The sequence below is a fragment of the Falco punctatus genome (assembly GCF_963210335.1).
Source record: "Falco punctatus genome assembly, chromosome: 2".
NCBI lineage: Eukaryota > Metazoa > Chordata > Aves > Falconiformes > Falconidae > Falco > Falco punctatus.
This window is the reverse complement of record NC_137581.1, coordinates 46,308,391-46,334,582: the sequence shown is the minus strand read 5'-3', so window position 1 is coordinate 46,334,582 and position 26,192 is coordinate 46,308,391. Positions and strand designations below refer to the sequence as shown.

At 40.7% G+C, this 26,192-nt stretch overlaps 1 protein-coding gene across 5 annotated transcripts in view; it reads right to left on the bottom strand.

Moving 5' to 3' along the window:
- SLAIN1 (SLAIN motif family member 1) overlaps positions 1-26,192 on the bottom strand; it is an 88,621-nt gene that overhangs the window by 29,317 nt on the left and 33,112 nt on the right. For 3 of the 5 annotated variants that reach the window (XM_080375840.1, XM_080375843.1, XM_080375842.1), the window contains 3 exons: positions 10,407-10,556; positions 8,317-8,466; positions 5,762-6,100 (listed from right to left, as the gene is read on the bottom strand). In XM_080375840.1, coding sequence (XP_080231966.1) covers positions 5,762-6,100; positions 8,317-8,466; positions 10,407-10,556 — 639 coding nt within the window. The remainder of the gene's footprint in view (positions 1-5,761; positions 6,101-8,316; positions 8,467-10,406; positions 10,557-26,192) is intronic. The other 2 variants (XM_080375841.1, XM_080375844.1) reach the window with 1 other exon arrangement.

The window sequence follows — 26,192 nt, the reverse complement described above, 5'->3', positions numbered from 1 at the left end:
CAGCTGAAGATTAAAGTCCATGTAGCACGCACAGACCTTGCCCTTGGGAACAAAGCTGCCCCAGGACAGGTGCGCTCTTGGTGGGCTGCCGGACTGGGAGTTCTGTAGCAGTTCTTGATACATATCATCTTCTCTCTGCCAGAACACCTAATCCAGTGAGGCTCTCCTCGCAAGGAGGACTTAAGTTGATCCTACAGTGAAGTGTCTTAAAACACATTTATTCATTTATTGTTATTCTCTGCAAGTGTTACCAATGTTTTATTTGAACAAAAGGACTCAAAAGCCTTGCCAAAAGTACACCATTGCTAAGGAATGTGATACAGTAAACCATAATTATTAGGGTCTCAGAGAAATCTGTATCGACATTTAAGCTACATTAGCAATTCCTTACATCTATTTTAATACTTCACGCAAACACTACAAATTCAATTCTGCCTTATCTGTACTGTATGCACAAAAAAGTTGGGGAAAAAACATAAGGAAAAAAGTATCTGTGTTTTTCTATTTTAAGTTGTAACTTAAATACATAAATCTGTATTATGTAAATATTCAGAGTTTGGCCTGAAACCTTAACAAACTTGTACACTCAATTACACCTTCACTTTAAGAGATTAATTTCTCTTTCTCATCTTGGAAGACCCAAGTTCAGTATCTGCCTTACATTTGTTATGGCGATAACATCTATGACATCCCAAATACACCAGGGTCTAGTTAAAGGTCTTAGGAATCATCAGTTGATACAGCAGAGACATCAGTGTTTAAAAACAGAAATACAGATTAAGAACTAAAAGCAAGTCTCGGTTAAAGAGAGAGACACCATTCTTGAATACCTACATTTTGCTAACGTTGAACACTTTCATTTTATTCAGAACTGTTACTCCATCTCGCTCTGGCTTCACAGGCATACGTTTCCCACCACAGACAGCTACAGCAAATTAAAGATTTTTCCATTATCCTTCCATGACTTCTCCCCACTGATCACTATCCTCAACCTAACTTCACAGATTCACAGAAGGGTGAGAGGGCTGGAAGGGATCTGTGGAGATTATCTAGTCCAACCCCCCTGTTACAGCAGGTCCACCTAGAGTAGGCTGTACAGAATCACAAAGGTGACAAAGTAAGATTTTTGCTCTCCTTTTCTTTAATAAAGTCTGCAACAATCTCCTACAGTGAATTCTCCCTTCTTATCTGAATAAGAGAGGTTGTAAGCAGAAAAACACTCTGTAAATCAGCAAGAACAGATCTTCTCCGACCTCTCCAAACACAGAAATCAATGTTAGTCTATACTGAACTCATATCTAAACATCAACCTACTGCCCTTGAAATGCTGTTCTTCTATACCTGCCTGGACCTCACTTAAAAAAACCCAACAAACCCCCATATTTGTAGCTTTCCAAATTATTGCAACAGCCAATAATATTCATAATATTGTGCCTGAGAAAAGTTATTCCCCAGAAACACATGCACTAAGTTTCTGGAAAATAAAAGCAAAATTTTTCAAGTGAATGGTATCTGTGGCCTGTTTATGAAGGTATCAACCAAGCTAAAAATTTAAAAAACAACATGAAAAGGTAATGGAAAATATACCATAAAATTAACCAAACTGCATGTACTGCTACTCAATGAAGGATGCATTTTTCACCTGCCCCTTCTCACTGCATTATAATAAACTCCCTCTTTAGCTGGAATAATTTGTCTGAAGTACAGAGTTTCTAATTTTCAGGTATTATAAAAATGGACACTTTAAAATGCACATGAAATAAGGGGTGCCAGAATAAAAGTTTATGAGTAAGCTCATCTCAAGATTTGGAAAGTGGGCCTGACCTCAAGAGGATCAATCCATTTTTCAGTATCTTGTCTAACCTTGATTTTGACTACTCCGGATGATTTCACAGCACTATAGATCTCTTACTTCTGGTTTCACAAAATCACAAGTAATAAAGAGCACAAATATTAACATCTATTCAAAATGAACAAAGTGACCAAACAGAAATAAAAAATATTTTTAAAAAGTTAAAATGAAAGGGCTTCTGTGTCACAGTAAAAAAAAAAAAAAAAAAAAAAAAAGGTGTGCATTTATGGACAGCAAAGCAGAACACAGCTTGGTTTTATGGAATTTGGTGGTATTTCTTATATGAAATTACTAAATATAAAGTATTCTTGGTATTAATAGAATTACCAATATTTTAAGTTGTTAACCATGAACTTCTTCAAATTAGAGGAAGGGGAGAGAGGTATAAACAGCAATCTTTCCACTGCCAACATACTAAATCTTTTGTCAAATTATAAAACACACATTAACTAGACTGATTCCGTTTAGCTAATTGCAACAGATACGCAAAAGCTATTCACCTCCCATCTCTCTCAGATCTTCTTTAAATGATCTATTTTTGACCCACTATCAATTAAAAAAATATCCCTGAAAACCAGAATGCCTTAAAAAGTTCACAGATGGAATTTTCCTGATGTAACTCACTGTTACAGACAATTCAGCTGATTTAGTGAGAGGGTGTAATTAAATAAGGAAAAAAGCAGAATTCATGCAAAGCTTTTCTATTAGTGTATTCTTGCCAGAACTGGAAATAAAATTTATTAGAAAGTAAAGATAACAAACACACGCTACAGGCAAGGGCTGCAAAAATGTTAAGAGGTAACAACAGGTATGCCTAGAGTCTGTGCTAAAAGTGGTCCCAAATACAACTTAAACACATTTTAATACGTTTCACATCTTAACACATCTGCCACTTTATGCTAGTGTTTACCAGGAGCCTTTCAGTACAGCCAGCTGTTGGAGACTGGCAGTAAATGGCACTGGTACCATTCACTCAGACATGGGTGGGATAAGGTGAGAAAAAGAACTTGTGCCAGAGAGCAGGGGCTAGATGGTGTGGTATTTTAAAACAGATCTACGGTATTTTTTTTTTAAATAGATATACAGCAATTTAAAGTAGGGCAGAGTGTAAAAATTACAGCAGGGGCAGCACTTTACTACAATACACTGGCAAGAACAATGTGTGAGCTCAAAATTACAGCCTCAAACACAGCTGGAAAACATTTTATCCTCATTCCAAGCACAGGCAGATTAGTGCCAGAACCCTCAGACTATCTCTCTGCTAACTAGAATGCAGTCACCTGTGAATAAAGAACAAGCAGACCATTAGTTATAGTGGGAGACCAGACACCTAATGCACAAGTCACTGCCTACATATAGGTACCTTACGCCATTTGAGACACCCTGCGTTGTCTATGGCATCTAAACAGCACTGACCCATGGTGATGGTGAAGCCAAGCAGGGTGCATCAAAGTTATCTCATACAGTGCTGAGCACTTGTACGTGGGCAGCTGAATTCAGCCCTTCATACACATGTAGGCACCCACATCCCAGCATTTAAATGCAGGTGCTCCTCATCAGGCCACCAATATACTCTTAAAAGAATTATTAAAGTTTTCCAAGTTTATCACACCTTCAGCGTATTTGTTACAGTACACATAGCTAAAGTTAGAGTAAGTACCTCATCTAGCGTATCATATGAAACAAACTTCACTAAAAGCAGGCAGGACAGCATCCCTCATACTGTTTCCCTAAAGGCCAAAAATTTTATTTGAGCTAAACACATATTTGAGGAGACACTGTGTCAAAGCTTAACACTGTTTTTTCACCCCAGACCGAGTGATAAATTCAAGTTACTTGCAACTTACTCTTACGGAGAGCTCTGTGAATGACCAGATGAACGAGGGGACAGACTGCTGACTGCACATACAAGAACACAAGTGATCTCTTTAGGGGAAGAGAGAGGAAGTGAGATTTGGGCAGACTGTTGTAACGGCCAAGAGCAGCACAGGATGTGACATGTGCGATTTTGATTAATTATGAATGATGCTTTCCACATATATTGATAGCAGTAACTAAACAGTTTAGTCCTTCCACCTATCACACCCCTCCTTCTCTTTTGCCTTGGTAAGCTGTAACAGTGTGGAACCTGTGCTTCAGATAAATTCTTATTTTGCAGTCTACCTCCATTTCAATGTGTAGGAGTTTTTGAAAGACAATGAAATTGCTGCCAAGACGGTAAGAAGTAATGATGAGAAGATGTTGTCATAATATTACTCAGACATACCAAATACAAAGATGACTTGAATTCTTGTCTGCCAGCCTGCCAACTGTACACGGCTGAAGTAAAAGGTTTCTCCCCATCAGTATTTGCTATTTATGTGGATCAGTGCTGCATGAGTCAGAGGATAAAGGTACAGAAGCTGAAGAGATAATTCCCCTCTAAAGATAGTGGTATTGGCTATTATAGGACTGTCTGCCACTCCAGCAAACAGGTAACTGAAGTTGTGTGTGTCCACCTTCTAAGTGACACCAAAAGATTATCCAGTACCTCACAGCTATTGAGAAAAAAAGCAACCACGGGGTAAAGTTGGTGGCCTTTTATATTTATGTGCTTTCTGGTTAATAAACTAGGAATCTAGTGTTTGTAGTGTCCTTGTAAGTACTTTCTGAGATTTCCATGCAAGAATCCAATGTTTAAGTTCCACTGACATTGAACACCAAAAAATAGTTGAAAAAGCACTTGAGGACCATACAAAAAGATCACAGCACCACATCCTGTCCTTATTCCTAAATAAAAAATGCCCCATAACCTTCCTATCTCCCCAACATTTCTGCAAGCCCATCAGTGCTGTCCTACTCTTGTCCTTCACCAGCAAGAAAAATAACACTGAAATTAATATGGCACATATGCTGTACCAACTGCAACACCCACACTGCTCTACCTTCTGTTAATATCGCCCTTCTTCATGAACTGCCACTTGTTGATTATACTTCCATGCCATGTCTTAATTTGAATGCAAGTGCTTTTGGCACCAACCTGTCATGTCTTGTTTGTCAGGAAAGCAACATGCATATCTATAGCGCTCTGTAAATAGCACCTTTATTTTCTTGCCCAAGGGTGAGCTGTAAGCTGTAACGTTACAAACAAGACTCTGACTGAAAACTGACTGTTTTGAATTAATTTTGGGAAAAGACTGAAGGAACAGGAAAGTAAGATGCAGCAGGAGGAAGAAAATTGTTATCATAGTAAGGAATGAAAGGAAGGTAACAGCAATAACAGAGGGAAACTTAAGTCTTGAGTAAGCACCGAGAGACAAATCTTCCAGACCCTCTGGAATACATCTCAAATGTAGTCCTAAAAGCAGCAATGGCTCAGGATAGTTCGGGAGTGACATTATCTCCCACTTACAGTCTGCCCTACCAGACCCAGAACACGAGCACAGTGCTGACCTGACCCCTGCCATAAGCACTCATCGCAGACTGACAGCATAGTTTCATTAACAGCAAAGTCAGAAATAAAAAAGGGAATGAAAATCTGAAAACATTATTTTGTAGTTTACTGTATTCACAATGGACTTGCATAGGCCAAGCTCAAAAGCCTCATCAGTTCATCTAGCCAACTACCAGCCTGCTAAAATATGTTCTTTTTCTTCTTTCTTGACTTGTGGTTATCCTTGCAGCACTTTAAAACAGACTAAAGCAACAACTTCCATGATTCAGTCACAGATCACATTTTGTAGCAAATTACTTAGGAAGAACATACCTCAAATCATTTTCACAGGCTTAAATCCTTGTCACAATTCATGGACTGATCTAGCTGTCATACTCTAAACACACTTCACTCTGTTGACACAACTTGATCTTTAAAATGGCACTGGCACTTTGCAGCGAAAAAAAGACAACTTCTCAGAAAAGTATGCAACCCACCTCCATTAATCCTACTTGGTTGCTGCTCTGGAGTTTGGGCTTGAGGAGAGTAGTAGGGCTGCTGATAGGTATTTGAGGGGAAGTGTGGGGAGGTAGGGCTCCTCCTGCAGTCCCGGATGCTGGAGAAAGTCTGTGAATGAGGAATTCCTCTCTGGAAGGGGGAGCAGCGAGTCAGCCGTGGCTGCGGAGGTGGAAGGTGGTCAAACTCTTCCTCATCCTCAAGACTATAGCGATCATATTCCTGGTCACCGCACGTCCCTTTCTTTCCCACATGCAGAGAGACACTTGAACTGTGCCTTGACACAGATGCTGAAGTTGAAGCATAATCTTGCCTAAGGCCTGTAAATTCCAAGAGAAAGATGATTTGGTTTCTGCTGTAATTAACTCTGAACACGCACTTCAATTTTGAAAACTAAGTAGGTAAGCAGACATAATTTTACAGCAAGAATTGGATTTACAGTATCACCAGGCTGAAGATTTGAGGTAGGATTCATCTTATCCAACTTTCCATGTCTACCTTTCAGGCACTTAAGCCTGAATTATTTCCCTCGAGATCCCTTTTTAATAAAAAATATAAAAAAAGAGTACAGGCATCTCCAAAATGCAGTACCTGTGAGATGTCTTAGATGCCTCTCTGAACATAAGATGAATTGCCTTCAGGAGGCACCTATTTTTCTGCCAACAGAAAGATCACATGAGTATTAAGCTTTTAACTTTTAAACACTCTTAATTAGAGGAATTAACACTATTAGTTTTCCAAGTTGTTGTTATTAAACTCCTATACTCATGCAATGAAAATGCTGACAATGACATTCCTAAACTTAGAACCCATGTAAATATTCTGGCTCTCTGACCTCCCTGAACCAGAATTAGTTCCTGCTAGCACCTGGTCTCATTGGTAAGGTTTATTGGTAACACAGCTGTCTTTTAGACAGGTACACATCTGACCACCCCCTTTTCAGAATGCCAGGTTTTGAAAACCATCCCACTATCAGCGCTTCCCCAAAAGAGCATGTTTGCTCCAGGTCAAGTGAGAGGGAAACATCCACATCCTGCATACATCCCTCCTTTTCCCAGCCACACAGCAGCCAGGGAAAAAGGGGATGTACATCTCATTTCCAGGAGCTGAGTAACTCTGCCAGCAGCTGCAGACAACAACTTTTCTAGATTTACAAAAAGCCCTCAGCTTTGACAGATGTCTTTGCTTCATAATGGAAACTTCTTATGCTTCCCTCCAGCCCTCGAGTGGGATTTTATTCGTGGCCGTGAAGAGAGCGTGCCTGCATGCACGTATAACACTAACACTTTCCACAGGATTAAGTGGGTAACAACTATCATGTGCTCAAACATTCTGCACCAGCTGCTACTGTAAGGATGAGATAAAACCATTACACCTGACATAGATTAGAAGAAAAACTGTGTTTTTCCTTTCAGTTTACTAATGACCTGATTCCTTAAAGAGCTAAGTACTTGAAGTCATTTTTAAACCTCACTCTGAAGGAGATGAGCACAGCTCAGTAATGCAATCCCTTGTATCTTTGATAGTCATATTTTTTTTTTAATAATTATTATAACTTTCACATAATATCAGAAATTTGCCGAGCTGTGACTATACACATTTTCCAGCTGAGAATTCAGTTGTCTTGGAAAGTCTCACACCTGCTAATTTCTCTGCTGAATGTAACGAGTGCTACCAGATGCTTCGCAAGTTCAACTGCTGACAAGTGATCACTCTGGCCTGCTCAGTCCAGTTGCTGCAACCATATCGCAGCTCTAATTTTTTCCTCACATTTTTATTTCATTTTATTTTGTCATTCATTACTTGGTATTTTCCTGCAGTCACCATCTCTGAACTTCTCGTTTTTCATCTCATCATTTCCTCCTTTACGCCTCACTTGGCACTAATAGGAAGTGAGAAAGATACTGCACTTACTGTCTGAGTGATTTCTAAGTCAAATGCCCTTTATTTATAAATAAAGACATTTTCCAAAGATTACTACCAAGCCAAACTATAATCTATGTCAAACAAGGTTTTGAGCTCAGATTTGTACATAATCACTTGTCTCAAACCAAAATGTTAAACGCCCCAATTCAGGATCTAAAGGGGAATTAATTTTAAAATTAATCTGACAATTAAGAAAGTCAAAGTAGGGGCAAAGAAACCTACAAGAGCTGCTTGCTTTTACCTTTCTCATAAAACATAAGAAAATGTTTCTTTACATTACATATACATAAGAAAAATGCTTTAGCATCTTCCCTCCCCAGAAATAAAATTATTTTAATTAATGGGGTAAGACATTGTAAATCTTCTAAATCTAAATGTACTCAATGGGTATGGAGCTACCAATTGGGATTCAGAAAAATATAAGCATCAAGTTGAATCTGAGCCCAATGACATGCACACCTCTGAGCAGCTGAAGTGTTTTTCCATCTGCCACTCAAGAAGCAACAGCATTTAAGAAAGATCTACCTAACTGAGACCAGACAGGAGCAGTTTTGACTGTTAGAGAAAATCTTCCTCAGACTATTTTGAAAAATGAAAAAAAGCCACCTACTTTCCTCCTGTAGACGAGCCATGATCTGAACATCAGTGAGATCCTGCAGCTTGTATCCCATGGAGATGGAATCATCCTCCAGCTCCGAGGTGCTCAGTTCACTGTCTATTGATGACTGTGGGCTCAAAGGGGAACTCCTAGAAATGTAACCTATATAAAAAACCATAACCTTTAGTCTGTGAATACATCTGGCCATCTTCCATTCACAACTCTCTGCTCTTTATATTACAGTAGTTTACAATATTTTCTGTATAACAGAGAAAAACCTTCAGACGTGTAGTGCAATCCACTAACAACTAACAAAGGGCTTTGATAGTTGTGAAAAGTAGTAAATGTAGTAATAATCATGAATTTGTCTATTTCTCTATTTCTATATTGAATAGAGTATAGCTCCGAATATAGTATCACATTGCCCAGACAACAAATAATTTACCCACACGGCTCGGATTAGTTAGCATAGCCTAAATACATCTGCATTTGAATCCTTCTGACGAGACTGTGGTTCTCTTTATCCTGTTCTAGAAAGCAAGCATGTATGTGTCACCAACTTCAGCTCAGTATTCAGACTCTGTGTCAGAGCCATTTACCTAAATTTTACTGTGTTTTTTAAATCGTTTATAATCGTCAGAGAAATCAATAACAATTAAGACTGAACATTATGCAACAACAGAGAAAGAAATGTCTCCTTCACAGAGCTACCTTTTGGAGAGGGTTCTGGATTCTACCTTTTCCCTGCATGATAGTAAAATATAAACTAAGTTGCAAATAGTTGCATGAGCTTGCTGTTGCCCAACTTTAAAGAAAAATTCTTCAAATAAAACAGTAAATCACTTTCTAATATCCTCTGGACCACCAGAGGCCCACAGCCTGCAGGGTGAGAACCACTGTGACTACAGCTCATCAGCTGTGCTTGTATCACAGATGTGTTTGCATCCTCTAGCACCGCTGAAAGCAGCCCCCTAAAATTAATCTGAAATTCAGCTGTTCTCTAATAATATCTCCAACAGAAAAGGACACGCATGGGATTACTTTGCTCTGGAAGGATCCTAAGGAATAAATGTGTTTGCTTTTTCAAATTTGGAAGTTACAATGTTCCTCAAGGTTTTGCAGAGGTAGTAGCAGCTGTGCCCTTTTCAAGCAGCAGTGTGAAGCCAGACAAGATACCTGAGGGTATCTACAATAGCATGAGATGCTTTCATTTAGGAACTAAACTGCATCCCAATGAATAGGGGGGCTCAGACATCTCAATCACACGTAGACACCTACGCCAGGTGTTCAGTCTGGAGCTGTATGTCACCCACAGTGCCCATACGCCTTAAAACAGCTTTCTGTCATGTGCACATGACATGACACACAGGAAACAGTGCACGGATCAGTGTGACACTGATGTTAACAACCTCAGACCAGGCCTGCTCTCATCAGCAATAAAATGTTAATGCCTCTTCCCCAGAAGATTATTTTCTCTGCTACCACTGCAGCTTAAGAGAAGTCATAGAGACAAACTGATCCCCAATACTTGTAGTGAAAAAGGAAAAATGCAACTCTCTGCAATTTACAGCCCCTAGAAAGTCTGTATTTTTCCTAAAACTCCTGTGTCCCCTGAAAATCAGTAGCAAACATAAAATAAATCTTTGATAGTAGCAACAATACCAGTTTGAAAACAGCCACGATTCTGTTGGCTATTGCTATTATAGAGAAATTCTCCCTGTAACTTCATTACACAGCTGTACAAATGTTTCTGTAGACACAAGGAAGGGACACACTGGGGCAGAAATGAGCAATAAAGGGCAAACAAAGCTGGAGACTGTTTAAACTGACACAGTCACAACTATACTCTCAGGTAAATCACTATTGAGAAACAGGCTTTGTTTACAAGTACCACTTTCCTGTAACATGCACTGTAACACAGAAGAAAACCTACCCAGCTAGCTAATTGCCACGTTTTAGGTCATTTTTTATAAAGTTCTCCCTCTGAGATGAGAGTTTATATACAATCATCCAAACAGTGTACTGCTGTTAAATGCCAGCAAGATTAGATTAAATTAAGCAATTTTGCAAGCACTGTAAATCAATAAAATGATACGCATTACCTGTCCGTTCAGGTGTTAGTATTGCTTTACTGGAGGTTTTAGAGAAGCTGGGACTATTAAAGCCATTGGTATATGGGGTGAGTCTCGCAACAGGACTATAGGGAAAAGCCAAGGAGACAGGTGTAGAGAAGAGGTTCCGCCATCGGCTAGCTGTTACAGATGCAAGGGAAGAGGGGGAAAAAAAGATTTACAGTTATTAATAGAATAGTGCTGTTAGAGCAAAAAATCATCTCATCTTAGTCTGTTCATTATACATTTTTTACTTATTGCAAAAGGAAAATAAAGGTCAAAGTTCAACAGCAAACAAGAGGATCACCACAGCCTTCCACATGTAAAAGTGTGCTCCAAAAACTTTTTTAGCAAGTATGTCTTGTTTACCATCTTCTGTGTATACACCATTTTTGTATATTTTCATTACATACGGTGCCAACAAACAAAGTATCAGGAAGTAAACAAAACTACTGTTAAGAGAAAAACAGATGAAAAATTTGTAGTGCTTTTTAAGGTTCATGGCAATTAATCATCACACAACTGAATTAGCAGTTAAATTATCAGCTATAAGAATTCAGAGACAACAGTAAATAATGCTTAACCATCAAGTTAAAAACAACTGTAATCCCACAGCAAGCTTTTAAGCTACCATATTTCCCCTTTGCTTTTTACAGCATCAAATTCCTGATTACATAAACATGAACTTTTTTTCACTGTTTCTGGAGGATCAACCAAATAATGGAACAGGGCACTTATTTTCTTACATATTGCTTACAACGAGCTTGTAAGGCATCTTGTCTGCTCAGTAACATCACTGAGAGCTCAGAACAGGCCAAAAAACTAAAGGCTTATTTAATTTACATTTTCTTAGTTCATCCAGTAAAATATGAATACAACTGTTCTTTGCCTATTTTTTAACATGCATTCAAAAGGTAAAATATAAAATATTGATACACTCTTCAGAAAATAAATAAATATTAAAGTTGTTTTAAGTAGAAAGAAAAGGCAAAATTTTAAAGATGTAATTTTCAGAGAACCCATTCAGATACAAGCAAAGTTTGTACAGATGAAGAACAAACGATAGTATCACATCTTTATTTGTGATAGAATCTATTTTGTGCTGACAAATGTTACGTACAGTGACACAAGGAAGGGAGGGAGCTAGGAACATACTTATACATAGCTTAGCAGTCAGTGGCATAACCTCAATGCTTAGCAGGCGTTACTGCATGGTGCCAGATGCCGCAAACCGGTTTTCAAAACTAGAAGGGCCTAAAAGCCCTCAAAAGCTATTCTCCATCACACGGCTAGCTAATACAGCAAACCTGCCATGTTATCTGGACCTATTGATCCAGTCATTTTAAACATCTGCAGATAGATATTCAAACAATTTTCAGGCCCTCTCTGTTTCAAAACCTTACTGTCACCACAGTGATTTAGCAGGACGTACGAACTTTTATTCTGTCTTGATAATATCAGTAACAAGTGGATGTAAGGAACAGCAGGGAATGGTATCTTGTTGGCAGGTTGTCAATCACATCCTTGCAACATTTTGGAGCAATCAGTTTGTCGCCAGTGCAAAAAAATGCTATTTCCTCTCTATTCCTTTTGCTTTAACCCATTCAAAAGCACTCCTGGGTTTGTAAGGAATAAGCAGCCTTTTCTACTCTTCCCACTAGTGCTGCTAAGTTTGAAGCAAAGGCAACCACCTGGTTCCAGCACTGGCACAAAGCAGTCTGCCAGGGAGGGGAAGTATCTGCAAGGCTCAGCCTCTGCGGGAGGGAGCAAAGCTATGCATTAATAAGATAAAAATTCAAATTGTGATCTTTGCTGTCCCTTCACCAAATAATTATTGCCATTCCCTCATTTTTTGATGATTCTAGTTCCTCCAAGCTTAAAAAACCTTACAGGTCTGAGATCTTAATTAGGAGCAGCATCAGCACGGCTTCTAGGGAACTGCTCAATACCAAGCAACACGACACAGGCTCCTCGGCACGGCTATTTGTCCATAACATTCACTAACGTGAGCAGTTCAGGAGTCAAGCATGCAAGTCCTCCAGGACAAAAGAAGAGCAAATGCAGATGGACACAACTCTATACATTAGTAATTAACACAAATTGCTGGGGATGAGACTAACTCACAAGGAACAATAACTGCAAACCGATTTGAGGCATTCATTGAAAGAAACGCATGTGATAAGAGTAGATCCCAATATCATATTCACAACTAATGTTTTTCATGTCCACCAGAAACCATTAGTAAGGAGCAAGGGATGACAGGTCCTTGCGATTGTATTTTTCTGCCTAACACAAGATCCTGTTTTTGCAGCAGCCTGATCATTTGCCAGGCCAATTAGCTGCCAGCGTGTTCTCACTCCCAGATGTGGTCAAACGTACAGCACAAATAAACCTCATTCATTACCCTCCACAATAACCGCTGTGAGCTGGCCCACTGTGCACAAAGCAACAGTTATCACGACTATGAAAGCAAGAACCCACATGAAGAATATAATTAGTATTTATGGCAAACCAGATTTCAGACTCCTTTTTCAAACAATGTATTCACAAGGAAAGATGGATGAAGAAGTCAAGAAACTCTGTCCACACTAATCTATGTATTAAATCTCTAGATATACACTGTAAAATATCCTCAACTGCAGAACTTTTGCCACTGTGCCTAAAATAAAACTTCATAGTGTTTAAGCATCAGCAAAGGACTGACAATTTTTAGGCATATGATTAACTCCATTGCTTAGGATCAAATATAGAAAACTGTTTTCATTAAGTTTCAAACGGAAATGTCTACATACATATTGAGTACTTCCACACTATCAATCAAACACAGCAAAATTAGACTTACTGAAATCTTGTGCTAATGCCAAACCCATGAAAAGGTATGCAGGAAGCAAGTGCTACAGACATCTAGGCAAATACATAAATTAATGTAAAATCTGTAAAATCTCAAAATTGTGCAATGGATAGACATGTTAGGATAGTTATTTTGTTCCACACTGATTCTGAGACTACTTTGGTTAGCATGATAAAACACCACTATGGTATGCATAGATGAGACAATGTTGTTAAGATCTTTATTCTAAGCTTAAAAGCCCAGCTATTAAGTTTTGAATTTTACAGTATTTGTAGCTTCTTAACACCCCAACTCCGGTTGCCCATAAGAAATAAGAAACTCAGGTACTATTTAAAAACAAAGGAAGTTTCTAACCTTTGCAGTTGAATAGAAGCCTGAATAATCCTGCTCTGAGTACCTTACATGGAAGATGCACTGAAGGAAGAAAAGGTATCAACCATGGAAAGGAACACAGGGGCACCTAAGGACCCATTAAGAGAAAAGAAGCCAAAACCTCCATTTCATTTACTGACAGCAAAGAGTTAAACACATTAACCATTTGACTTCTTGAAGCACAAAACTGTTGGAACTAATATTCTGTAATAAAATTCTGTAATAAAATAAGCACAAATTGTCCCAGTCATCAAAGCCTACAGTTAGATTGCAAATGCCCAACCTTTTGAGTATGATTTCCTTGTATTTGATCAAGTCTTAATAACTAGACTGCCAAGAAACTGCATTACACAATGCCTACTCTGTATTTTAAAAAAGGACTTGTCAAAATGATTACGTAAGCAATCAAACTTTTGCTTTAAAAAACAAAATCAGCAACAAGTGCGCCTGTTCATAAATTAAAAATATTTACTAGCACAACTGAAGGTTTAAAAATTAAGAGCTCACTTTTCAGAACTTTCCTAGAGACATCAAAATGCTAAAATAGATGAGAATAGTAACTCACATAGAAAAATATGAGCAACTACATAAAGACAAATATTCACCACACTGTGAATAATTAGCATTTGATAAGAACTGATGGAAAATTTACATGAAAGCCTGAACAAGTAAACATCTACAGAACTGCATGGCTCAAAAGGAATGGCATACCCTGTAAAACCACTGCATGTACCATATCCAAAGCAATTCCTTTACTAAAAGCAATTTCTCATTTAATCTACATAAGGTACACAATTTCTAAATGTATATAATCATGTTTTTGAAAGTGAAGATGAAATTTACTATTCAAACTAATGGGAACATTCATAAGCTGGGACACGAGGTAAAAACCTGCATAGGTTTCCATTAAGTTGTTTTAATTTTGTGGGGTCACACTGACGTAAACAGGGACAGGTCAAGTACAGGTCCTCGATGAACGAGATATACCTAGGAAATTATATTAGCTAAGGATATCAGGGTGTCCAAGGCACCAAAAGAAGTACATGCACATTTTAAACACCTTCCATTCTTGTAACTGTATTCTGAAACTCAACAAATTCAGTTTGCCAGAATAGGGACTTACATTCACTGTAAGCAAAACAAAAAATATTTCTTTGCTATAAAGACAGAAAAAAATAAAGAAATAATTGAGCTGTACGACTGAATAAACTTACTAAATTATAGAAGGCATTATCTAGCTTGCTTATGCACTCAATTAGCTTAAGTTACATATAGACCTTTGGGCAAGAGTAAAAGATGCTTTTTAAGCTCAAGGTAAAATAAATTAAATTGCATATATGCAGACATCTGAATATGGGTATAATTACACAGCCTGAACAAAACCCCTCTTCTGAGCCAACAGGGTAGGAGTATTTACAATACTGTCAATCTAGCAAGTTTTGAACACACAGCACTTTCCTGCTGCATACTTTCTTTCGAGCAGGAAACCCAAACCACTTCCCTGATGCATATGCACAGCTGCACAGCACCCATGCTTAAAAGTGAAGTATCTCTCTCAGGAGTAAAGTGCACAGTCCTACATGGGAAACAGAAGCATTCTGTTAATCACTGGAGAAACTCAAGAGTGCTAGAAGGGAATTCAAAACCCTCTCCTTACCATAGATAAGAACATCTAAACCAGCTAAGAGCCATCACCTCAGTGAAGCATATCTAATATATCTAACGCCTTCCTCCCAACAACAGGTATTTTAACCTTCGCTTCTGGTCCCTATAAAACAGTGATTCAGTCTGAAATCTACTCCTACAGTCAGATGTACACCTGGAAATAGTGTCTTAATGTGCTTGAAAACACAGCCAGAGGAAGAAGAGATGAAAGTAGCTCCCAGTACTTACTGAATAGTGCCGTTGTTGGGACGCTTGCTCAAGAAGCAGGACACTTGGGCTCCTACTACTCGCCAGCCTGAAGAGATTTACTCCAGTTCACGGGAAACCCAGAGCTCCTGTAAGAACCTGAAGCAGTCTCAGGTATTAGAGAGGTGCTAGATACTTAACTGCAACCAACATTGTGGTGCCCCTGTTCAGGAACAGTTCAGGTAGCTAAGTTTCCAAAGCAAAGCCTGAGTAGATACCGTCTTTCAAGGAGCTCCCAAACACATGACCTTAGAAGTACGTACAATCCTTAGCTCTAGTTTACAGGGTGAGGTGTTCAGCTTCTGTACTCCAAAGAAAATGCCTGTAACATCTTCCAGGGTTTATTTAAACCTAGCGCTTCAAAGCTATCCTTTGCGACTACAAGTCCTAAAAACTTACTTTTATGAAAACATAGTTCTGTTACCAGTTACAAGATTACAAGTTTTAAACCCAAGACAGCAATATTTTCAGCTTTGGTAACTTTAAGTATGAGTATCGAGTTGTACTTGTAAACTGGAAACTAGCCCGAGGCACACACCTATTCCCATCTTGGTAAATATTACTGTACAGTGACCTTCTTGACTTTTCAAGCAGCACTGTCCTAGTTCCAGTCTCTCACAGCCATCAGCGTGGTCATCTCAATAGCTTGTTCCAGCACATATATTTTCCTAACCACAGCTGTAGCTCCTTCATCAATCCCCACTGGCGGTAGCATCTTTGCCATCAGCACAGTCACATTTCACATGCTTAATGCACATTTTCAGTCACATTGAAACTGTAATTGCCCAAAACTATTTCCCTGCACTACCACACACAGCTCACAAAATGCTCTTGGGGCTTGTTTGCTGTTTCTGTCCCTTCATTTCTTGGTCAAGAGAGGCAAAGCACCTCTTCTTTCCCAGCTGCAATGGTAACAGAGAGAAACTCCTCAAGCATACACTGCACAAGGGGACTCCTTTCAAGAGCCAGTAAACAGGGGTCTCCATCAGAATTTAGTGTATATCCTTACCCTTGAACATCCATAATTAGACTACAACAACTGAAAAAATATATGCCAATGTCTTTCATTGCTTTTGGTTTCCTACACTAAATCCATGCCTTCTCACATACATGTCTCTTCTTAAGACTGGCTAGCTGGTGAGAAACTACACAGCAAAGAAATGGCTTCATTTGATCATCTTTTGCAAGAATTGAGTTTCTCTACAAAATTCTAAGTTTTCACAGTAGTTTTAACAGCCAATGTACAGGATTGGAATGTAAAGAAAAAAAGAAATTAAATACTCATCTTGTGCTACTTTAAAGTAATAAAAAGTAACCAAGCCCAGCTTCAAATGTCTAATGAAATCAACGGTCAAAGTTTGGACTGCACTGGGTTTGCGTGGCAACATTCTGGTCGTCAGGGTGCTATAGGGGTGTTTTTGTGAGAAGCTGCTAGAAGCTTCCCCCACATCCGATAGAGCCAATGCCAGCTGGCTCCAAGACAGCCCCAGAGCTGGCCAAGGATAAGCCCATCAGTGATGGTGGTAGCACCCCCATGATAATTTATTTAACAAGGAGGGAGGGAAACCTGTGCAATGGCAGCCAGAGAGAGGAGACTATGTGAGAAGCACAGCCCTGCAGACGCCAGGGTCAGCACGTGCTCCAGGTTCTGGAGCAGAGATTCCCCTGCAGCCCGTGGTGAAGCCCACGGTGAGCCAGGCTGTGCCCTGCAGCCCATGGAGGTCAGTGGTGGAGCAGGTCCCCACCTGCAGCCCACAGAGCTCAGTGGTGGAGCAGATCCCCACCTGCAGCCCACGGAGGTCAGTGGTGGAGCAGATCCCCACCTGCAGCCCACGGAGGTCAGTGGTGGAGCAGATCCCCACCTGCAGCCCACAGAGGACCCCACACCGCAGCAGGTGGATGCGCCCAAAGGGGGCTGTGACCAGTGGGCAGCCCGCGCTGGAGCAGGCTCCTGGCAGGACCCGTGGCTCCCTGGAGAGAGGAGCCCAGGCTGGAGCAGGTTTGCTGGCCGGGCTTGTGACCCCGCGGGGGACCCACGCTGGAGCAGCCTGTGCCTGAAGGGCTGCGCCCCGGGGCAGGGACCCACGCTGGGGCAGGGTGGGAAGGACTGCAGCCCGTGGGAAGGGCTCGTGTGGGAGAAGTTCATGGAGGGCTGTCTGCCGGGGGGGGACCCCAGGCTGGAGCCGGAGCAGAGTGTGAGGAGCCTCCTGCTGAGGGGGGGAGCGGCAGAGACAGCGTGTGAGGGACTGACCGCAGCCCCTGGTCCCTGTCCCCCTGTGCTGCTGGCAGGGAGAAGGTGAAGAAATCAGGAATGAAGTTGAGCCCGGGAAGAAGGGACGGGTGAGGGAAGGTGTTTTAAGATTTAGTTTTATTTCTCATTACTATACTCTGATTTTGACTGGCAATAAATTCAATTAATTTTCCCCAAGTTGAGCCTGTTTCACCCAAGACATAATTGCTGAGTGATCTCCCTGTCCTTGTGTCGACCCACAAACCTTTCATTACATTTTCTCTCCCCTGCCCAGGTGAGGAGGCGAGTGACAGGGTGGGTACATGGCCTCCAGCCAAGGTCAACCTACCACACAAACACACAGTGACAGGAGGACAGAGAAAATTAATAAAGATTGCCCACTTTCCTCTAAGCCTAGGAACACTGAAAAATAATGTTAGTTTTAAAGAGCATGTGAGATCTGGAAGTACCTGAAAAAGTTTGTTTGCCAGTTCATTCACATAAAGTCCTTTTTAGAAAAATTATATAAAAGGATGTAATATTAGTATAGAGAGAGCAGTTCAGTTGGTATGTATTGGTATACAACTGTTTGGTACATAGAGCTGCAACAATTCATATATCTGAAGATCTGCCCCAGCAAATGCAGCACAGGCCTCTTTTAAAGGTACAATCCGAAAGCCTATCCCAATTGCAGTAGTTCCTAGAACTTTGGGCTAGCACAGCAAAGCAAAGCAATCGGCAGTGGTGTCTGGCATACTGCAGTTGGTGACAAAAACGTACATCTCAGTAAGATTCAGAAATGACCCACTTTGTCTAACATTCCAGTTGTGCCAATGTTTACCTGCTGGTGGAAGTAGGGAAGATTTATATATATTTTTCAAGACAGATGTGCAACTACTGTATTTCAACGTAATTCAGTGAAAGGCTGACCTGAAAATTGTCTTTGGACACATTACATCCAGGAAAAACAACACCACCTTCCATCTGCAATGTGCTGAAGGGCAGAGAGATTCTAATCGCTATTCTCTGACCCAACTTTCTCATAAAAAATATTTTATGACACCAACTTATTCAAAAGACTACAAATGAAATGGAAATAAGAGGGATGAGCTACCTCCAACAAAAGATACTGTGCCTTAGTTATGTGCTTTGGAAGGCTGGGTTTTCTGCTGTGTTTTGGGTGGGTTGGTTTGGTTTTTTTTTTACTTGCCTCTTTAAGGCAAACTTTTTACTGAACAAGCTATATAAACAGAGAAGCACATAGGCTTTGTGAAAAATGTAATTGTCTCAGCATTCATTTTCCTTCTGTGTGTACAACTCTCCCCGCATGCGGAAGTCCAAAAGCAAATTTTCTGAGCAGAGGTAGCAGCCAAACATGGTTCCCAGTTCCCTTTTTTGAAGAAAAAGACCAAATACTATGCTGCAGTATTAAGCCTTAGGCATGACCTAGGGCCCAAATGTCTGTTCCCAGTTCCCATACTCAGCAACTGCTGTTTTATACAAACTGCCAGTCTGATGCATTTCCACTCCATTTGGTGGATTCTTAACCAGAAGCCATGAGCATGCAAGCTCCCACTTTTCACCTAGTTTGAAATAAGCTATACCTTTCTGAGCAGAAGACTCATTCTTGTATATTATCACATCAGGTAACCTAGAACACAATACATAGCCCCAGATTCTTCTGCCAAACTATGAGCATTTCATTCATTAAGGAGAGAGTGTTTACCCCATTTAATTTTAGGCACCTTCAAATACGGAATTAGGAGCCTTCCAAAACAAGAAATTCTTACCCAAGGGTACTGTGAATGCAAAAATTTACATGGGAAGATCACACAAATTCACAGAAGAGGAATCCATCAATCACATCTAAATCAGAGTTCGCATCTGGTTCAGTCAGTGTCTGAACTGGAAATACAACTGGGAGGCTGTCAGGGGAGGCATGTATGCTATTTCCCCATATTCTCTTCTAGTATCTATTTATGGCACTTTTGGATGTTGGATCCTGTGTCACAGACACAGTGAAGATGTTCTCATGTATACATGCATGGTTGACCTTGTCACACAGGACACAATGTACTTCACCTCCACTCAAAAAGCAGATGAGCTGTGCCTCCTTGTCTTCGCTGCCTACAAAGGCAGCCCAGTGTGACTGGCTCTAAACGAAACTCACTCTGACAGCATTCATTACAGAGAACAACAAACAGAGCTTAAGAACAGATTTCAGAGCCTGTATTCAGTTTTTCATTTTCCTAAGCAACTGAAAAAGACAACTCTTTTGCAGTGCTAGAGCATTGCAATGCTTGCATCCATCCTACTTAAAACAGCTCAGATACCCAATTAAAATTATCAAACACCTTTCTTGGCAGCAGATCCACTTGAAAGGGGAACACTTCATACCTTCCCACAGGCTAATACTTTACCCTGATCCTCCCCATGCTATGTTCTCAGCTGCACTGGTGCACTGCACCAGCAAGTACAACCATCCTTGCAAGACTTCATGCTAAATCAGATCAATTATCCAATCTGTTTAAAAAGATCTTTTTATTAATCTATTTTTTTAAACAAGGAAGAGTTCCTCAGTTTCCTTTACCAGGAAGACGGAACCCAGTTGTACCTGGGCATTTTTAAGGCAGAGATGGAGCAGCAGAGAACAGCAGCAGAAAGGTGGGGCTGCTGAAGCCAACGCTGCCTCCAAAAGAAAAGCCTGTCAGAGAACAGCCTCCACAATGTGTGTAAAGGCAGGTGAGATTAACTCAATGTCTGACACTGATTGTTTGCTTACATATACAGTGCAGAGCAAAACAACAGCACTTTCATTACATTTTAACAATTAGCAACAAAAAAGGGAACTAAATGGTAACCACTTTACCACAGCACTCAGAGTAAAGCTATCACCATGATGCGCAGACAATGCACATAAGGCCACAGAAACATCTTCCAAATCTTGCTGTGCCAGCTGGATAGACCTCCTGCCTCCGCTACTTCTGGCTGTAAATTATCAGGTCTCTGGTTAGGCTCACCCAGCACAGACTGAAATGGGCACGGAAGCCATTATCTAATCATCTCAGCTAGTAGATCTGAAGGAGCAGCCATTCCTGTAGGCACAAATGAAGTTAGAACAAGACATGTATCCCTGCCAAAAAGAAAATGGGTTACATTTCCATGTAAATAGAGAGGAAGACAACAGCAGCAATCCAAGATCATCGTATTCCAAATGTAGTTGATCCACAAGAGACTTTTAGGTTTGTTTATACCATACAAGAGAGCAGAGTGTCCAAGAGCCCTGAAGAACCTCTGAGGAGGCTGGTGTGTCTACCTAGAGAAAGGCAGGACTGTAGCAAGAAACTAATGTCTCTTTCACAACCAGCACACCTTCACTAGCAGCTAGCCGCAACCAACCTGGTGGGTATAACTAATCTGGTCTCAAATAGTCCAAATAACCTTGTAAAAAGCTCCACACCATATTGAGTGGTGGCTTCACCTCACTAACATGAAACAGGTTTCTTCACACAGATACTGCTGTTGCAGTCTATGGCATGGCGAAGTGTTACATTTAAGCAGAGCTGTGTCAGAAGTCAAGACATATGTACCACTTTAATGCCATTTGATCATCCTGATCAGCAGGAATCATGTTTTACTCACTGCCTGTTAATGCAAAGGGAAAACATTTCAGTTGGCACAATTTGTGAAATAGTTTGTATTTCCCTTTATAAAACACAGGTCTATTACATAGACTCTAACATTATGGTTGTGAAAGAGACATTAAAGTTCTCTAATGTCATCATAAGCAAAACCTGAACTCTCACGCTCTTATTCACTGCATAAGCATTGTGAAACTTAACCCAACCTTATTTTCCTTCTTGAATTCATTACCTTTGGTAATGGCTTTGTCTGTATTTCAGTGAAAATGTGATACAGCAGAATCTTACAGACCACTGTGGGAAGCATATCTTGCAATCACTCAGCACCATTTTAAATGCTCCATTTGCCATAATACTGCACAAATAGTAAAACAAACTAAATTTTGACCTGAAAAATGTCTTTTTGTCCTCTCCTTTAAATGCTGGCTTTTGGGTCTGAATAGTCTCCCGGGTCTGAAAAATAGCATGCCTGTGTCTCAGGACATTTCTTCGCTGCCTACTCTTGCAGAGCCCTGGCAACCTTTGTCTGCCATCTAATTCACACCTCTTCAATCCAGTGGACATTTGCTCTGCAAACCAGTATGACGTATTCTCTCTAGGTCTGAAGCAGTCAAGCAAATGTCTGCAGATAAGCAGCAGCAAAGAGTATGCAGCTGCAGCAGTCAACTCCACAGCCTCCATAATTCAAAACTTGCAGCATCCTCATCAGAGATGCTTGCCCAGGATGCAGCTCTCACACAGTAAAGCATTGGTGAGCAGCAGTTTGATAGCTACTGCGCTAGATTATGAACACCACAGTTCTGTGGAGAATAGCATTATAAAAAATAGGACTTAAGCCTGTTCCCTCTCACTCAAAACTGCCATATTGTCATCAACTCACTGAAAGGTGCCTTTAGCTGTAATGGGATCAACAACATATGCTCACAGAGGAGGAAGGACGTGCAGCCTTGGTAACCACACCTGAAATCAGGCTGGTTTTAGTGTTTGTACTTTGCAGTTGTCCCTGTGCAAAACCTGTATACAGCTACAGAGAACTGACCAAAATTATACACAGTTAGTATTTCCTAGTTTTATATAAAATGTGTCATCATCACTAATTTTCAGGTCTGCTGTAAAGAAACAAAGGAAGTTTCAAGTCTAAAGCCAGGCCCATAATCTGATCAATATATTCAACAAAAATGCTAATTACACTGCCTTAACCAGGACAGACAAATTCCTTGTGCCCCAGAAGCAGCGCATGCTGTCCCAGTACCAAATCACTAAGATGGGTCATTCCACTTTGAGATGAAAAGTAGTTATCAGCGTTGCTATTTTGAGAGACTCTGCAAATCACTTTACAGAAAGGAACTGGGCAGCTGTAGCTCTACAACTGTTCCCAGGCATGTCTCCTGGGGCATGCTGAGCCCTCTAACGCACCACTCTCACTAGCTGAGAATCAATGAAGAGAGAAACCTAGTATCATATATAAGCTTAATAATGCATGCTGGGATGGGGGGGTTGCTTGTAATATGGGCCTATGATCATAAATCTGGCCTACCACTTCTCTGGGCATGGTTATCTATTATTCAGGAGCAGGCTTTCAAGCTACTAATCCATCTGGTACGTGCACTGGGAATGTGACTCTTGTTACAGGTCCTCCTCTGCCCCAGCCACACAGCTCTGTTCCTCAGAGGTACCCTTCTGTGGAGTTTGCCTCAACATCCAAGGGGAAACAGAAGCAGTTTCATTTCCCCTTATTCACAGAGGGGTTTCATCCACCCTTGTACAAGTCATGTAGGTGCAGTGACAATCTTTTTCAGCTGCAGTAAAGGCTAGTAAAGGTAAATGTGGTTTTGGACAGTTCTCTGTCAGTTTACTTGAACTAGTACTTATTATAACGATGGTTTTCTTGGGCATCTCTCTTGCATCTCAAAGATACTTGTTTCCCAAACAAGTCTACTCCACGCACCATTCAATTTTTTGAATTACTTAATAAGGACCAACTAAACCTGTTGGTACAGGGGTATTTTGCCAATACAGTATAGTAGGACCTGTAAATGCCTCTTACACCACTGAGGAAAGCTGTTCTTTATGTCAACACTCTACAAGCACTGCCACGAAGTAAAGAAGTTATATCAACACAAGGAAAACTTTCCACAGCAAACGTGTATATACCAGGGACTTCTGCCAAAGCAGGTTATGGAGTTACATCTTTTCACATTCCCAGTGAACAAAACTATGCTGCATTCAGGTCTCTTAACACAGACCTGAACTTCCTGACACTTATACAATGGCAAGGACACCACATGTAGCTCTGTAATGTGCATCAGAAGAACCCTGTGGTGTATAGCCAAGCTTTGCAAAGTCCTCCTCGAGCGAAGTCTCTGACTACGGGGAATAGAGCTCCAGAGTTTTAAAGTTTGTACTGATCACTGCCAGCCAAATCAAGAGCACGAACTTACTCTATTTTCAGTCATGCAGGAACTAATAAATACTGAATCTCAGCTTATCATATTTCTAACCTCAAATATAAAAAATATAAAGCAGAAGATGCCTCTCAAATTGATTTGACACTCATCCCAAACCCCATATAATTAGTAGGCAAAATATGTTTAGGAACTAATGTAAGGATGATGCACAAACCACAAGAAAGTCAGTTAAAGCCTTCCAGTGATTTCAATAGGTTTTGAATCAACTTGGTCTTTTTCCTAATACATTTCTACAACTATAAGCTTTCTACTATTTCTATCTACTACATGTGATGTAATTACAAAAGATAATTTGTTTAAATACTGTTTAGTTACCTCGCCTCCTACCATGAGACTGGAGACATTTTACTTGCTTCTTGTCATAGGTTAATTTCACAGTGGTGGAAGGCCTGCTTTCAAGACAATTAATTCCAGTTTACCACAGCATAAGTAAAGGCCAGAAATTAATTTTGTTTGGCGACTAAAAATTCTTACAAAAGCTATGGTATGGAAGCCAATCTGAATTTTAGCCACACAAGGGGAAAAACATTTTGCAAAATACAGCATGTCCTCCATCTTTAATAAACTCTGTGGTCTATATTCACCTCAGCTAGTTTTCAATGTTCAAATTCAACCTCCAGTCCTACTTAACCAACTAGGCTTCCCTCTGTCCTTCCCTGTCACCAGAAGACGACAGATCTCATGCTCTGGAGATGTCTGTTTTTCAACTAGTCCCCAATTTCAAGCCTGAAGTTCAAAATGGCTTAAAGTAGCATGAACCTTACCTTGAAAGCACTTACAGCATGTTTAAAACACAGAAAGAGACATATGCGGTAGCTAGAGATGTGACCTGAAATTTGAAATACGAGGAGTATCATCACATTCATTCAAGCTGGATCAAAGTGATAGCCACACTGATGTATATTATCCATGCGGCACTGCACTGCGGTGTGTGGATGCACTGGAGCTAGGCTGTTTGGCCTGCCTCTGCATGGTGTACACAGGCTGCATGCACTGACAGGATGAACTCTTAGGGCCTGCTTATGTTTTGGTACCACATCAAGGAAGGGTGGGGGTCTTTTGTTTGCCTGTATATGCTCTGCATACAAGCAGCCCCTTCAAGGGCTACTAAGGACGCGAGAAATTTTTATCTTGTCAGCCAGTTGCTTTCCACATAGCAAAAAAACTGCAGGTCTTCCATATTTTCTTAACTTCAATCTGAAAAGGAGGCCCGTTTTCAAAATCAGTTAACCGAACAGGGCTTTCTTGTGTAGAAATAATTCTCCCTAATCGCAGAATCACAGAATGGTGAGGGTTGGAAGGGATCTCTGGAGATCATCTGCGGTTTGTGCCTATCACCCCTTGTCCTGTTGCTGGGCTCTACTGAAAAGAGCCTGGCCCATCCTCTTGTCACTCTCCCTTAAGGTATTTATATACATTGACAAGACCCCCTCTCAGTCTTCTCTTCTCTAGGCTACCAGCTCTCTCAGCCTTTCCTCATAAGGGAGATGCTCCAGTCCCCTCATCTTCACAGCCCTCCATTGGACCCTCTCCAGTAGTTCCCTGACTCTCTTGAACTGGGGAGCCCAGAACTGGACACAGCACTCCAGATGTGGCCTCACCAGGGTAGAGTGGAGGGGGAGAATCACCTCCCTCGACCTGCTGGACACATTCCTTCTGATGCCCCCCAGGATCCCACTGGCCTTCTTGGCCACCAGGGCACGCTGCTGGCTCATGGGCTATTTGCTGTCCACCAGAACTCCCAGGTCCTTCTCCACAGAGCTGCCTTCCAGCAGGTCAGCCCCCGGCCTGCACTGGAGCATGGGGTTGTTCCTCCCAGGTGCAGGACTTTGCACTTGCCTTTGTGAAATGTCATTAAGTTTCTCTTTGCCCAACTCTCCAGCCTGCCCAGGTCTCACTGAATGGCAGCACAACCTTTTGCTGTATCAGTCACTGTGGCAATGTAGTGGAAGAAAAGGGACATGTGGCCTATCAAAAGTCACTCTTGCTTTACCAGCTTGATATGATTAAAAGCTTTGTCTGGTCAGCAAGGCTGCAAGGCTGTGAGAAAGACACCGAGAACAAAGAAAACAGGATCTCTGGTAGTTAAGCAGGCAAAAAACCAGGAGTTGAGTTGGGAGCTGGTAACTGCAGGAATGTCAAATATTTTGAAGATGGGACTAACTGCTTGTATGCTTTTAACCAATTAGTATCTGTATAGCAAAATCTGAACAGTGTATGTAACCAATAGAATTAAGGTGTAATCTGTATACTAATACGAAAATTGTTTATAAACTTGCAGAAACTTAAGTAAAGCGTCTTCAA